General features: G+C 35.6%; 1 protein-coding gene across 2 annotated transcripts; it reads left to right on the plus strand.

Annotated features, from left to right (window-relative positions):
• Nucleotides 1-7,201: 7,201 nt before the first annotated feature.
• On the plus strand, nucleotides 7,202-14,242 carry ahsa1a (AHA1, activator of heat shock protein ATPase homolog 1a). Of its 2 annotated transcripts, none has more exons than XM_005160576.6 (9): nucleotides 7,202-7,629; nucleotides 9,266-9,456; nucleotides 10,483-10,565; nucleotides 10,659-10,776; nucleotides 10,864-10,955; nucleotides 12,862-12,987; nucleotides 13,120-13,221; nucleotides 13,340-13,391; nucleotides 13,583-14,242. In XM_005160576.6, exons 1-9 carry the CDS (start codon nucleotides 7,550-7,552, stop codon nucleotides 13,753-13,755), a joined length of 1,017 nt encoding a protein of 338 aa, XP_005160633.1. In that variant the 5' UTR covers nucleotides 7,202-7,549; the 3' UTR covers nucleotides 13,756-14,242. The 2 variants fall into 2 exon arrangements, with proteins under 2 accessions (XP_005160633.1, NP_001038556.1); NM_001045091.1 differs by having other exon boundaries at nucleotides 7,283-7,629; nucleotides 9,271-9,456.
• The last annotated feature ends 498 nt before the right edge of the window (nucleotides 14,243-14,740 follow it).

A 14,740-nucleotide genomic window follows, 5' to 3' on the forward strand; every position in this document is an offset into this window, starting at 1 on the left:
CAAAACAAAAAAAAACGCTGATTGTTTTATAAACGGGAAAGCCTCTCCTCAAGTGGTAGAACTCAGTCCAAAGCTATAGCTGTAGAAGAAAGGCTTTTTTCTCGATCTTTCTATTTAAAAACGTTCTTTCCGCAACATTTCTGATTCGTTTGGTTTCAGAATGATCTGTCGCTTGTGTAAAAAAAAAAAAAAAAAAAGTGATATATTTTTTCGAAACGCTTGGAATTAAATGCTATTTCTACTTCTCACGTACATGATTGTCAGACACACAGCCACCGTCGAATCCCTCGTATGAACATAGTGCCTACAATGGAGAATGAAGACTGCCGACGATGAACTGCACACTGTGGACCTGCACATAGACTTGCCTGGGTTTCCTGCTCTACGCCCCACATGGGTCGTTTGCCGCTTTTCGAGCACTCAGCACGATTCTCTGTCCTCTAAAAAAAGCCATTACCCAAATGTGGGTCCACATCTTCTTTCTACTGTCCTTCATTTTGATCTACACTGCAAAATGCTGTTGTTGGATGTCTATGGATGCCTCTTGTACTGTGGTCTCCAAGACCACAGTTTATTTTGAATGTCCAAGCTTGCGTCTCACCTGCTTACTTTTCATGAGTTTAAGGCCTGTAATAACTTGGGTTGTTAGACACTGCTGAAACACAAAATGCTAAGAGTATTCATTTTTGAGCTGTATTGAACATCAAGTTGCTGCAATTGTATTCGTAAAGAACCACGAGCTGCGTTCTGCATGAAGACAGAGCAGAGACAAGGGGGAGGGGAAGAACTAGAGAGCGAGATTAAGGGGGGAGTTAAAGCAAACAGCTCCTGTCACGTGGAGAGCCCTGCTAGTGCTGAACATTACATTGAGAGTTTGACAACAGCTGGTGTGTGTACGCTCGCATTGGTGCACTCTCAACAAGCCCCGCCCTCAGCGAGGCCCAAGGGGCTCCGTGCTCCTCCCGACCAATCGTTTTGATTCAAGGGAGGAGCTTTGCTCTCTGCCTGCTTCATGTTGAATAGAATAACAAGTGGAAGCTGTTTGCTCATGGTGGAGTGTCCTAAGACCAGGCATATCCAAACTCTGTCCTGGAGGGCCGGTGTCCTGCAGAGTTTAGTTCCAACCCCAATCAGACACGCCTGAACTAGCTAATCAAGCTGTTTTTAGGTTTACTAGAAACTTCCAGGAAGGAGTGTTGAATGAATTTAGAGCTAAACTATGTAGGATGCTGGCCCTCCAGGACCGAGTTTGGACACCCCTGCTTTAGACAGACGTTTACTGACTTGATAGTCTGAATTTGAGTTCATTTTTAGACATTCCAACTGAATAACAATGAGATATATATTTAATTATAATTTATGTATAATTTAATATATGATTTTACATTAAAATACTAATTACAAAGTTCTAAGGGGGCTGTAGGGAAGGGCTTTTTGTTATTTGGTAGAAACTGACTTGCTCGTTCCCCTTTTAACTCAGGCTCTCAGATGCCCCGCCCCGCCTTCTTCCCCTCACAAGACACAGAAAACCAGACTCTTGTGAAGTTTACACTCAGATTTTAGGAAAACATGCTTGCGAAACCAGAGAAAGTAAAGGGTGAGACCCTCGGCGTTCCAACAGCAGCCGGCTTTTAATGCTGAGAGCTGTGGATCTGATGAGTGTGTAGCTTTTTTAAGCTTTGTAAGCTTGATCAGTTTGTTTCTTTTGCTTTTTATTTGTGTTGTTTGTGTATATATATATATATTTGTATTTATACTTTTTGTTGTGTTTGGATGTTTTTTTTTCTTTGTTGTTGTTGACTGAAGATCATGAGATAATATATTGCTTTTATTTAAGAGTGAAATATGATCTGTAGACCTTGGTCTTCAGGAGGGTGTTATTTGTTTTTTTTAAGTGTGATTTGTACTTCACCTCCTCCTCTTCTTCTTAGTAATAATGTGTACATAGATGATGCAGAATTATCAAAAGATGTTTTATCATTGAAATTATTTGTAAAGGTTTTAATCTGTGCTGTTTATGAACCGAATGGGATCTTCTTCATGGTGTGTTCACTTCTCTTTGGACCAGGCAGTAATTTAGGCAGCTTTTTGTTTTGTTAAAGAGGTTGAATACATCAAGGGGTTTTTGCAATTCTCGTCCTCTTTTAAATGTAATGTCTCCTGCTGCTTGATTCTCTTTTTGTTCCACGATAATCCACCCCAAGATTTTTTTAAACTAATGTTCATTATGATTCAGCCTGTGCATGGGTTGTAGTAATGCACAGAGCAGCAATGAAAAGTGGTTTACATTTACATTGTAAACTTGTGAACAACTTTACTCCAATAACGTACGGTATGTTTGATGTACCGGTTGCACAGAGAATAGCGTAAGCAGCACGGGTTTTATTCTCATGGTCCTCAAATTTGCTTGGTTGTACGGCACAAAATAGCAAGCTTTAAACATCTCTTCATCTTGTTAATTTGGCAATTTTTAAGCAAATTTTATTTTAATTATCCTGATGAAATTGTAATATCGGAAACCTCAATGTCACTTTCGTCCCAAGTGCAATATGAAAATATGAACATAAAGCGCTGTCTTGCCTATTGCAAATGACACTATGTAGTGAGCCTATATAACTTTGAATGAGTACATGGCTAGATGTTTGTTTTGCTATTATTGACCTTTCCTTCTCCCAGAAACTGTTCCTGTTGCTCTGTTTTTGACCAGAGATTCGATGAGGTCTGTAAATAATAAAGCATTTTCTTTTGCAGTCATATTCTATGCAATACATTGTAGCAGGTCAGTATGTCAAATAAAAGAAAAATGGAAATAGAAAGGATTCCTGTGTTTATTTACTATCTAAAGCAAGTCAAGCTTACGTTTATGGTAAAAAGAAGGACGGACTGTAATGGAGAAGGCAGTGAAAAATATACCAAAGATACAGTTTAAGTCAGAAATATGAAACCCCCCGAATTATTATCCCGTTTATTACCCCCCCCCCCCCCCCCCCCCCCAAGTTTCTATTTAACGGAGAGATTTTTTTCCAACACATTTCTAAATATATTGGTTTTAATAACTCATTTCTACTAACTGATTTATTTTATCTTTTTCATGATGACAGTAAATAATATTTGACTAGATATTTTTCAAGATCTTTTATACAGCTTAGTGACATTTAAAGGTTTAACTAGGTTGATTAGGTTAACTAGGCAAGTTATTGTATAACGATGGTTTGTTCTGTAGGCTATTGAAAAAATATACTGCTTAAAGGGGCTAAGAATTTTGACCTTAAAAGGGTTTTTACAAATTTAAAACTGCTTTTATTCCAGCCAAAATAAAACAAATTTAACAAAGACTTAAAATAAAACAAAGACGTTCTCCAGAAAAAAAAATATGATCCGACATACTGTGAAAAGTTCCTTGCTTTGTCAAACTTCATTTGGAAAATATGTTAACTAGAAAAAAACATTTAAATAATTCTTATTTGAACTGTAGATCTTGGACATACTTTGCAATATTAGACGCTTTATACCTATACCCTGCCCCTGCTTTTTTTATGTCATTTTGGCAACATATAAAGGGCAAAACTGGTACAAGGGCTGCTCTGTATTTTAATGTGATGAAAATATTTTAAAAGTAGGAGTTTACCTCATAGGCTTTACAGCAGAGAGCGTGAATGATGAAAGCTATTACCCAAAGCCACTGGCTGGTGTACAGGCTGGCCCATGGCATCAATGCAGAGACTCGGCTGTCACTGGTCCTACAAGTTAATACGAGTTAATACGAAAGTTACTGTTTGACAACTGTTTAACATTCGTAAAATAAACTAGAACATTTTATATTTTTTTGATTTTTTTAAATCCAATTTGTAATGGAAAACACCAACCGTTTTCTTCATGTTCATTGAATTAGACAAACATTCTGGTGTTTTACGTTGTCATCAAATTTTAAACATATTCACTCTTTATTTATTTGTTGTGTTCCTAAATACAAACATTAATAATAAAAAAACGTTTTATACACTATATTTTCTTGAATATTTAGGCCTAACCTAAAATAAAAAGTTAGTGTTCAAAGTCGTGATACAAAGCAAAACAGCCTCAAATAAACTGCAATGTCTCAGTGATTTTGCACCCTGATGTATCACATATAGCCTGAATTCAAAAGTGTTGTTTGCTTTGTTTTTCAATCTACTTGTTTAGCATTTGAATTGGAGGCCGTCAGCACTTGGATCAAGTTCCTTTTAACAAACAGATCCATTAATAATGCAACAACATGTATGAACAAATCTGCTGACCTCAGAGAGTCCCAGACATCTTTCTCTTTTATGTCTTTCTCAAACAATAGGCTGATTTAAAGAAGTTATTGAAAATGGCATTTTCTTCCCCTCAGACTTTGGTTTCGGTGGGCAGAGGTAGAGCCAACCTAACTGCAGTTTAGCATATAAAGGAGGAAAACAAACCATAAACAAAAATATATTATAAATTATATTAAAATATTGTTTTCATATAGTGTAATTTTTGTAAAAATGATTTAAGAAAAAATACAAAATAAATATATATAGTTTTAAAAAAGTAATTGTCTTGTTTCATTACAATTATACAAAAAAAAAATTTTTTTTTAATTTAATTTAATTTTTAATGATTAGCCTGTTCATTCATTTACAACCTTCCCGATGTGGCCTACTCACTGTATCAACGCTATTTTATGTAATGACTTTACATAATATTTGATGTTGCATAAAAAGCAAAACTATGCATTTTCTTCCTGTTGAGCTGGTCTGACCGAGTGCATGAGATGCTCACCTGTCATTTTCCTCTCAATAATTCATTTGATTTTCTATGTTGGTTGGGGAAGAAGGTTTGATCAGGTTGTACTTATTTACACCATCAGTTATTTCTTCTTGCTCTTCAACTATAATTTACTCCATGCATTTCAAATGATTATCATTTTTATACAACATATTACTATCAAACAAGGGTATTATAATGTATCAACCATAAACAGCCTTCCAGACAACACTTTTCTGATATTAACCAGATGTTTACTTCAAACGTAGTCGAAGAAGCCTAAAGAAGGTATAAAATATCTCACATTTTATGACTGTCGGAATGGGTTAATGACCGTCAAAGCCTCAAAGGCAAAAAACTGCAAATCCGCTGCATTTCCTTACACAACAGCATGTTATTGAAGTCCGGAAGATCAAGATCAGACTCTTTATTACAGCACCACCTGCTGGTCACATTACGAACTGTCGAATAAAATACAAATTACTCTAAAATTATTACAGACCCTATTTTGTCAGAGGGCTGCTTTCTATACTTGTTTAGAGATTTTTTTTTACAAATAATTTATTAATTGATTACTTCAAAACAAGAATGTAATTCAAATTCAGCTTAATATGTCAAATATTTAGTTTTAAGTGTTACTACAGAACATTTGTTTAACATATATATGTTTTATTAAAAGAAATAGAAACATTTTTGTTTATAACATTTATTTATATATATATGGATGCTGCACTCTGGTGGCTGAGTAGAGAGACCCCCTCTCATGATTGTGTGTGACACGATAAATGTGTGTATAAATATACACATTACAATACATTATAAATATATATATATTGATCAAAAGTTTGGTTGTTTATATTTAAAAAGAAATATTCTGTTCATCAAGGTGGCATTTATTAGATGTAAAAAAAAGGTTAAATTAAATGTTTAAATAACTGCTTTATTATTAAAAATCAATGAAATATCAATGAGTGAATGAAACATCAACATCTTAAAAATCAATGAAATAAATGATTAAACAAACGATAACTACTTTTGAAGAGTTATTTTATAGGGCAATACATTTCGCAATTTTAATTTAATAGTTTTTATAAAGTTATTGATGAAATAAATGCAACCTTGTTTAGCAGGAGAAGCTTATTTTAAAACAATAAAAAATCTTACTGACCCTAAACTTTTGACCTGTAGTGCATATAGGTCACTGGTTCGAACCGGCTCAGTTGGCGTTTCTGTGTGGAGTTTGCATGTTCTCCCTGCCTTCGCGTGGGTTTCCTCCGGGTGCTCCGGTGTCCCCCACAGTCCAAAGACATGCGGTACAGGTGAATTGGGGAGGCTAAATTGTCCGTAGTGTGTGTATGTGTAGATGTGTCCCAGAGATGGGTTGCGGTTGGAAGGACATCCGCTGAAAAACTTGCTGGATAAGTTGGCGGTTCATTCCTCTGTGGCGACCCCGGATTAATAAAGGGACCAAGCCGACAAGAAAAAGAATGAATGCATATAGAACATTACAGCAAGGTTTCAGTATTACAGGCCTCATTCCGAGCAAAAAGCCTAAAATTCTGATATTTATTTTTAATATAAATAATATAAATATAATATTTTTTTATAAATAAATATCTTAAATAACTTTATGCTATAAAATATATACAATTAAAGGCAGATTTATTAGCCCCCCTTTGAATTTTTTTTTTAAATTTCCCAAATGATGTTTAACAGAGCAAGGAAATTTTCACAGTATGTCTGATAATATTTTTTCTTCTGAAAAGTCTTTTTCGTTTTATTTTGGCTAGAATAAAAGAAGTTTTTAAGTCAGAACAAACCATACAATAACTTGGCTAATTACCCTGCCTATTTCACCTAATTAACCTACTTACGCATTGAAATGTCACTTTAAGCTGTATAGAAGTGTCTTAAAAAAATATATAGTCAAATATTATTTACTATCATAATGGAAAAGATAAAATAAATCAGTTAGTTGAAATGAGCTTTTAAAACTATTATGTTTAGAAATGAAAAAAAAATCTACATTAAACAGAAATTGGGGAGAAATATGGTGGGACTAATAATTCTGACTTTAACTGTATGTGTGGTAATTTACTACAAGTTGATTTAAGTGAATAAATATTAGTGATTTACATAATGATTAATGCTTAAAGATTATTTGAGCTCATATTCAGATAGTTTTCATATTCTACAGTTTGGGTGCATGACATGACATCTTGAGGTATTAGCTATAAACTTGTGTCGGCTAAAACTCATTGAATGATATTCTCGGTTGCACTACATGTTCAGTAATCGTTTTTGATGAGGAGTCAAGTTGTCAGTGATGTTGAACGGTCATATTTCGGCTGTGAGTTTTTTAAAAGAGGTAATGGATCTCTTGCTTAGGTGGTCTGCGGGGTTCTCGCTTCTAGAGGAAGCTTCTGTACCCAGTTCCGGTTCTGGTACTTTCGACGGGGGCTTAATAAAGATCTTGGGGGACAGCTGACGATTACTTAAGCGGACAAATAACCTTCATAATACATGCGCGTTTGTCTTTTGCTCTTTCGGTCTTTCGCTCGTTTATTTGTTTATTTTTTATAGTCTAACGTTACTGGTTCAACGTTCCTGCTTTATATCATTAATATTTTAGGGACTTGGTCGACCCAGCAAATCAGCTGAGCTCCTGCTGCATATGTTTATGCTTTAATTCACGAATTTTACATTTGTCAGTCTCTGCTTCTTTCGTATCTGAGATTTTCAGAGTATCTCAGTATTGTGCCATAAAAATTCTGTCATCATGGCCAAATGGGGAGAAGGAGACCCGCGCTGGATTGTGGAAGAACGAGCAGACGCAACAAATGTTAATAATTGGCACTGGTAGGTAAACTTGCATTTACGTCCACCAGCTGGCATCACAGTCTAAACTGAGTTGGTTAAGGGCATGTGCCTTTAAAATGACCGCAGAGGAGGGTTGAAGAATGTTCATGTTTAGTTTTACATCAGTTGTGTGTTATTTATTCATGAATTCATTTATTCATAAAGATGATGGGTATATGAGTGAAGGTTTAGTGTGAAGTATAATAAATAAACCCTGTTACTCATTACAAACTTTCTACATTTGGATCACTATGTTTAATAATTAATATTCAGTGTTGTGGTGTGAAAAGGCACACTTATCCAATGTTGTCTGTAATTAAACTGGAAGATTTACAATATTCTTGTTTATGATCCAGTACATCATGTCACATCTCACACTGAAACCTTTTTCTTCTTTTTTCTAAGTGTCCTGCCTTCATCAGATCTGCAATAGATAGGTTAGCTTTTTAGGGTTAGCAGAAGCCAGTCTGGAATGTCCTGTAGTTGAATGTGAGGGATTGGCACGACCTATTTTGGGAAGTCCATGAATGTAAGACAGAATTAGACTCAGGGTGTTCTGATGAAAAAGCAAACTGACTAAAGCTGTTGAACTGTCCCACTTGAAATGTGTAAAATGTTTTGTGCGTGTGTAATTTTTAAATACCATGTTTAAAAAGATTTTTCTTTACACATGGCCATTAGCATTTAAACCACTAGCTTCTACCCATTTCAGCCAGAAGTACATTTAAGTACATAATAAAATTCAGTACAATCACTTATTCTGTTATTTTATTTATATATTTGGATAAGAACCGATCAGAAAATATTTACATAAATTTTTAAGTATGTAAAAAAATAATTTGCATAATCCATATTTTATCATTTTATTTTTTAAGTGTCCTATTAATTTTTAACATTATGGTAAACAATTTGGCTTGGATTTAAAGGGATATTTCACAAAAAAAATCTGTCACTGTCTACTCACCCTCCAGTTTTTTCTTTTCTTTTTTTGGAAACAAAAGATATTTTGAAGAATGTTGGAAACTAGTATTTTTTTTCCATTTCCCCCCCATTTTTTTCCAACTATTTTATCAATAGTTACTGGTTTCCAGCACTTTTCAAAACATCTCATTTTGTTTTCAACAGAAAAAAAAAAGCTTTGGAATCACGTGAGGGTGAGTAAATGGTAAGTACATTTACAACGGTAATTTCAGTTCTTTTTAAAAATAAACATGTATCACATGCAGGGTGACACGGTGGCTCAGTGGTTAGCACTGTCGCCTCACTGCAAGAAAGTCACTGGTTTGAGTCCCGGCTGGTCAGTTGGCATTTCTGAGTTTGCATGTTCTCCCTGTGTTCGCGTAAGTTTCCCCAAGGTGCTCCAGTTTCCCCCACAGTCTTAAGACATGCGCTATAGGTGAATTGAATTGAATCAACTAAATTGGTAGTAGTGTATGTGTGTGCATGTGAGAGTGTATGGATGTTTCCCAGTACTGGGTTTCAGCTGGAAGCTGCATAAAACATATGCTGGATAAGTTGCCGGTTCATTCCGTGACCCCTGATGAATAAAGGGACTAAGCCAAAGGAAAATTTCTGAATTACATGCAGTATCAATAAAATAAAGTCAGACTTTTTAAGTTTCTTAATCTTTCTACAGGACAGAGAGAGATGTCACAAGCTGGTCTCAAGATGCAATAAATGGCCTCCTACTAGGGATTCGTGTAGAGGGTGAAGAAGGCACATGCGAGATCACAGATGTCAGTAATATAGATGGTGAAGCCTCTATAAACAATCGCAAAGGCAAACTCATCTACTTCTATGAGTGGGTTGTTAAGGCCTCGTGGACTGGTGAGACACAATTTCTGTATAAAACATAGTAATTGAATCTACAGTACCTGACAAAAGTCTTGTGGCCTATCCAAGTTTTAGAAACAACAAATAATAACTTGACTTCTAGTTGATCATTTGGTATTAGAATTGGCTTAAATGAAAGGCAAAAGCCTCTAGATTACACTTATTTTACCAAAATAAAATATGGTCATACCTTGATTTTTAATTATTTAATTAGGACAGTAAGGTCTGACTTTGCTTAGAGAAAAGTCTTGTCACTTAACAGAAATAATGTACAGTATAGAATATAAAGTCATAGTGCAGTGGAGAAAGAATTAACATTGTGTATGACTCCCATAAGCTTGGAGGACTACATCCATACATCTCTGCAATGACTCAAATAATTTATTAATAAAGTCATCTGGAATGGCAAAGAAAGTGTTCTTGCAAGACTCCCAGAGTTCATCAAGATTCTTTGGATTCATCTTCCATGCTTCCTACTTCATCTTACCCTAGACATGCTCAATAACGTTCATATTTGGTGACTGGGCTGGCCAATCCTGGAGCACCTTAACCTTCTTTGCTTTCAGGAACTTTGATGTGAAGGCTGAAGTATGAGGCTTGCTATACAACTGAAGAATTTACCCTCTCCTGTGGTTTATAATGTAATGGGCATCACAAATGTCTTGATACCTCAGGCTTTTGATGTTGCCATCAACTCTGCAAATCTCTCGCATGCCTCCATACTAAAGATAACCCCAAACCATAATTTTTTCCTTCACCAAACTTATTCTGTGAGAATCTTGGGTCCATGCAGGTTCCAATAGGTCTTCTGCAGTATTTGTGAGGATTGGGATGCAGTTTAACAGATTATTCTCTGGAAAAATCTACCCTCTGCCACTTTTCCAAATTATCAACTAGAAGTCAAGTTAATTTTTGTTGCTCTTACAACTGGGATTGATGACAAGACTTTTGTCAGGTAGTGTACTGATAAACCTTAAAGATCCAGATATGAAAACATTTTTTTTTTCTGTTATACTATAGGTACAAATAAAATCGGAATCAAATACAAGGGCATTGTAGAAATACCAAATCTTTCTGATGAAAATGATATGGATGACCTGGATGTAAGCACAGTACACCACCCTCATAATATAAAAGACTTCTACATGACAGAGCATGTTACATTATTAAAACTCCGCTTATGTTTGTTTGTACAGATCAGTGTTACACTATGTAAAGATCAGCCAAACACACCACTGACTGATCTCATGAGGAGAGAAGGAGTCAAGAAAATCAGAATGGCACTAGGCAACTATGTGAAACATCTCAAAACAGGTGACTGCTCTAAAACTAAGCTGATTCACCATTTCAGCTTTCTTGTATTTGTACAGCTGTTCATGTTCCTGTGACTTGTTTTCACAGAGTTCGCTCAGGGTATGATTTTACCCACAGAAAATGCACTATTCCAACAGAATCAGGAGGCAAAGGCCAAGGTCAAACTTGACAAAACACAAGTAAGTTCTCATGGGTATTTCTGGTAACCGACATGCACTCATTATTGGCCACTTTATTAAGTACACCCGGCTAGTACTACACTGTTAGACTTTGCTACAATTTTACAGTTATTTACTGCAAAAATGCCCAGTAAACTGCCACATACATTCTTTACAGTTCACTACTGTAATATGCACTGCATTGTATTTTAAAAGGTTTTACAGTAATTTACTGCATATTAGGAATTTGCAGTATTCTACTGTAATCAAAGTAACTGAGTACTGTTACTGTAGTTGAAGATAAAAATGAAGACAGTTAATAAAAAATTGTATTGAAAATGTATTTACAATCGATCGATGATTAAAAATTACATTTGTAAACCATTTAAAATAGATATAATAACAATAAATGATGGAAATATTGTTGTACATGATCTCGTCACTTGTTTGGAATTGATTAAATTCAATAATATTCATTCATTTATTCATTTTCTTGTCGGCTTTGTCCCTTTATTAATAAAGCGGAATATACCGCCTTAGCGGAATGAACCGCCAACTTATCCAGCACGTTTTTACGCAGCGGATGCCCTTCCAGCCGCAACCCAACACTGGAAAACATCCATTTAAACTTATTTACACACACACACTATGGACAATTTAGCTTACCCAATTCACCTGTACTGCAAGACTTTGGACTTGTGGGGGAAACCTGAGCACCCGGAAGAAACCCTCGCAAATGCGGGGGGAACAAGCACTCCACACAGACATGCCAGCTCACCCAGTCAAGGCTTGAACCAGCGACCAGTGATAAAGGTTTTATACTGCTAGTGTAAAATGTAAATATATTACAGTAAATTACTGTAAAAATGGTCCTACTGTAAAACTCAAATGGGGTAAAGGGCATTTTACATTAAAAAGAAGTTGCGGTAAGGCTATTTTACTGTAAAATGGAATGACGGTAGGGCCCTGTTACTGTAAAACATGTTTACTGGTAAATTACTGTAAAGTGGCAGTTGATTCTCAGAGATTCTGACCCATATTGCCATAACAACATCACACTGTGGCTGCAGATTTGTCAACTGCACTTTCATCATGCAAATCACCCCAAACGTATAATTCATCCCAGACGTGCTCTAAACTGCGATTTAATGACTGTGGAAGCCATCAGAGTTTAGTGAGCTCAATGACAAATTCAATACACCAGTCTGAGATGATCTGAGCTTTGTGAAATGGCACATTATCCTGCTGGATGTAGGCATTCTTATATTGCTACACTTTGGCCATAAAGGGATGGCGAGCCGCAAAGCTCAGGCAGGCTGTTGAAGAGATGCTCAAACTCAGTGTTGCCTTTCTCTCAGATCAAACCTGTCTGGTGATTTTCCACTGACCTCTGGCATTTTCACCATGAGAACTACCACTCACTGGATATTTTTTAAACTATTCTCTTGAAGCTCTAGTAATGGTTGTATGTATAAACCCCCAAAGATCAACAATTTAAAAAACAGCCCATCTGGCACCAACAACCATGCCAAGTTATTCAAATTGCCATTCTTCGCCATTTGATAGATGTAAACTTTAACAGATCATGTTGACCATGTCTGCATGCCTAAATACATATTAGGTGTTGCCATACAATTGGATGATTGGATATGTGCATTAACAACCAATTGAAGATGTATACCCAATAAAGTTGCCAGTGAGTGTCAATTCTAAATATACAGCCATCCATTTACTGTTTTATTTAAATATATCTGAAATGGCCATCCTTGCATACTGTTTTCTTGTCTTACATTTGAGCTCTCTCAGCCACCATACAAATGTGCTGTTAACATAATATGTCTTTTTTTTTTGAGTGAGTGATATTTGTGCACTCTGATGTTTCAGCTCTGTATCAAAATTGAGAAAATATATTTTGATCCCCTCACAGATTGGGTCCCCCAGCACAGCTAATGCTCCCAGCACTGGAGTCAAAATTGCAACAGTGTCTTTCAGTCTGAAAGACACATTCCTTACATCACCTGAAGAGTTGTACAGGATTTTCATAACCCAAGAGGTCAGGAACTTCCAGTGTACTTTCTGTCTCTTTTAAATGCAAAAAAACACTAATTGTATATAAATCCTAGTATTTTCATGCATAGATTATTTGATGAAAAACTCACTTGCTGTTTGTCTTTTCATGGTGTAGATGGTACAGGCATTTACACACCTCGCTGCTTTTGTGGATGGGCGCTGCGGTGGCAAATTCAGGCTGCTGGAAGGAAATGTTCATGGACAGTTTGCAGAACTGGTAAGAATAGTGATTAAATGTGATAATCTCAGTTTAATTTGAGCAGTGTAGTTCCTTTTCCAAAAGAAAGCATTATGTTCTAATTTGATTGTAAAATTCTTGCTTTTTACCCATTTAGATTCCAGATAAGAAAATTGCCATGAGATGGAGGTTTGCTAGTTGGCCAGCAGGTGTTTATTTTAAAATTTTTGTATATGTTATTATAGTATCATAATAATTTGAATGAATCTACATAGTGAATTCACCTTTTAATAATAAATTGCATTTGAATGTGCTGCTCATCTTTGAGTGCCTAAGTTCACGTTTTGTCAGATCTGTTTCCTTTAACCTAAGTTATGATTTCTTTTTAAATGTTTTCTAGGACATGCAGCGACTGTCATTTTAAACTTTGTGAACCAAGGCAGTGAGACAGAGCTGATTCTGGAGGCCAAAGGAGTTCCCAGCAACGAGGAGGAAAGGATGAAAGAGGGCTGGCAGAGATACTACTTTAATGCCATTAAACAGACATTTGGTTTTGGAGCACTGCTCTACTAAGCCAAAACTTATGCCATGCCAGAAACTCAGGACATAACAGAGCGATGCACCTGCGACATTACGATCCAGATAATTCCCTCCAGTGGCAGATTTTTCAGGTTTTAATGTGCTTTTCCTTAATTTATTAAGAAGATCTGTGGTGGCAAGGTTGTCAAAGTCACGGCTGTAACTCCCCAAACAATCAGATTTAAAACATCTGTGAATGCTTTGTTTGCACCAGTTAGTTGCTGGATGCCCACAAACACCTGTGCCTTCTCTGTGTAAAATATGTGCCTTCATTTTGTATTTGGTATTGCATTGCAGTATTTGAATGTAATATGTAAATTTAAAAGTTATGTCTGGGCATTCCAGATATAAAAAATGAGCGTTGTGAAAATGTGTTAAATGTGAAAATAAATGGTTTCATCATGGTAAATTTAAATAAATTGTTAAAACGTGTTGAAACTGTTACAATAAAACAAATAAATATTTTTTAAGAGCCTTTAAATTTTACATTTTCTTGAACTATTATTTGAGTACCATTTTAGATTCTTAAAATTTGAATATTGGCCCACTAATTAAAATGTGTATTATTTGTATATTATGTCATTCCTTCATTCATTTTCTTTTTGGTTTAGTCGTTTTATTAATCTGGGGTCGCCACAGCGTAATGAACCACCAACTTATCCAGCATATGCTTTATGCAGCGGATGCCCTTCCTGCTGCAATTTTATATTATGTGTATATTTATATTTTATATACAGTCTTATGCAAAAATTTGGGCACCTTCTCTGTGGCTGTACTGGCTCCTTCTTTATTAGAGAAGATTGCAGTGAAATTACATTCTAGAGAAAGCTAGATAATGTCATGTTTTTTTCTGACAGAAATACGTAGTGTAGCAGTATTAAGATGTGTGAAATTAAACTAAAACTAAAAAAATAGGCTATGCAAAAGTTTAGTGTGGATTTCAAAACTTGTAGTCACTTAATGCTGATTGATTACTACA

This window comes from Danio rerio, chromosome 20 (assembly GCF_049306965.1).
Source record: "Danio rerio strain Tuebingen ecotype United States chromosome 20, GRCz12tu, whole genome shotgun sequence".
NCBI classification, from domain to species: Eukaryota; Metazoa; Chordata; class Actinopteri; order Cypriniformes; family Danionidae; genus Danio; species Danio rerio.

What these genes read in the sequence shown, in the direction of transcription:
- ahsa1a (XM_005160576.6), top strand. Translation starts at nt 7,550, where the DNA reads ATGGCCAAATGGGGAGAAGGAGACCCGCGCTGGATTGTGGAAGAACGA. An exon ending in ATGATATGGATGACCTGGAT is followed by an intron (nt 10,566 to 10,658) that starts GTAAGCACAGTA and finishes TTGTTTGTACAG; the next exon opens with ATCAGTGTTACACTATGTAA. An exon ending in TGTGAAACATCTCAAAACAG is followed by an intron (nt 10,777 to 10,863) that starts GTGACTGCTCTA and finishes TTGTTTTCACAG; the next exon opens with AGTTCGCTCAGGGTATGATT.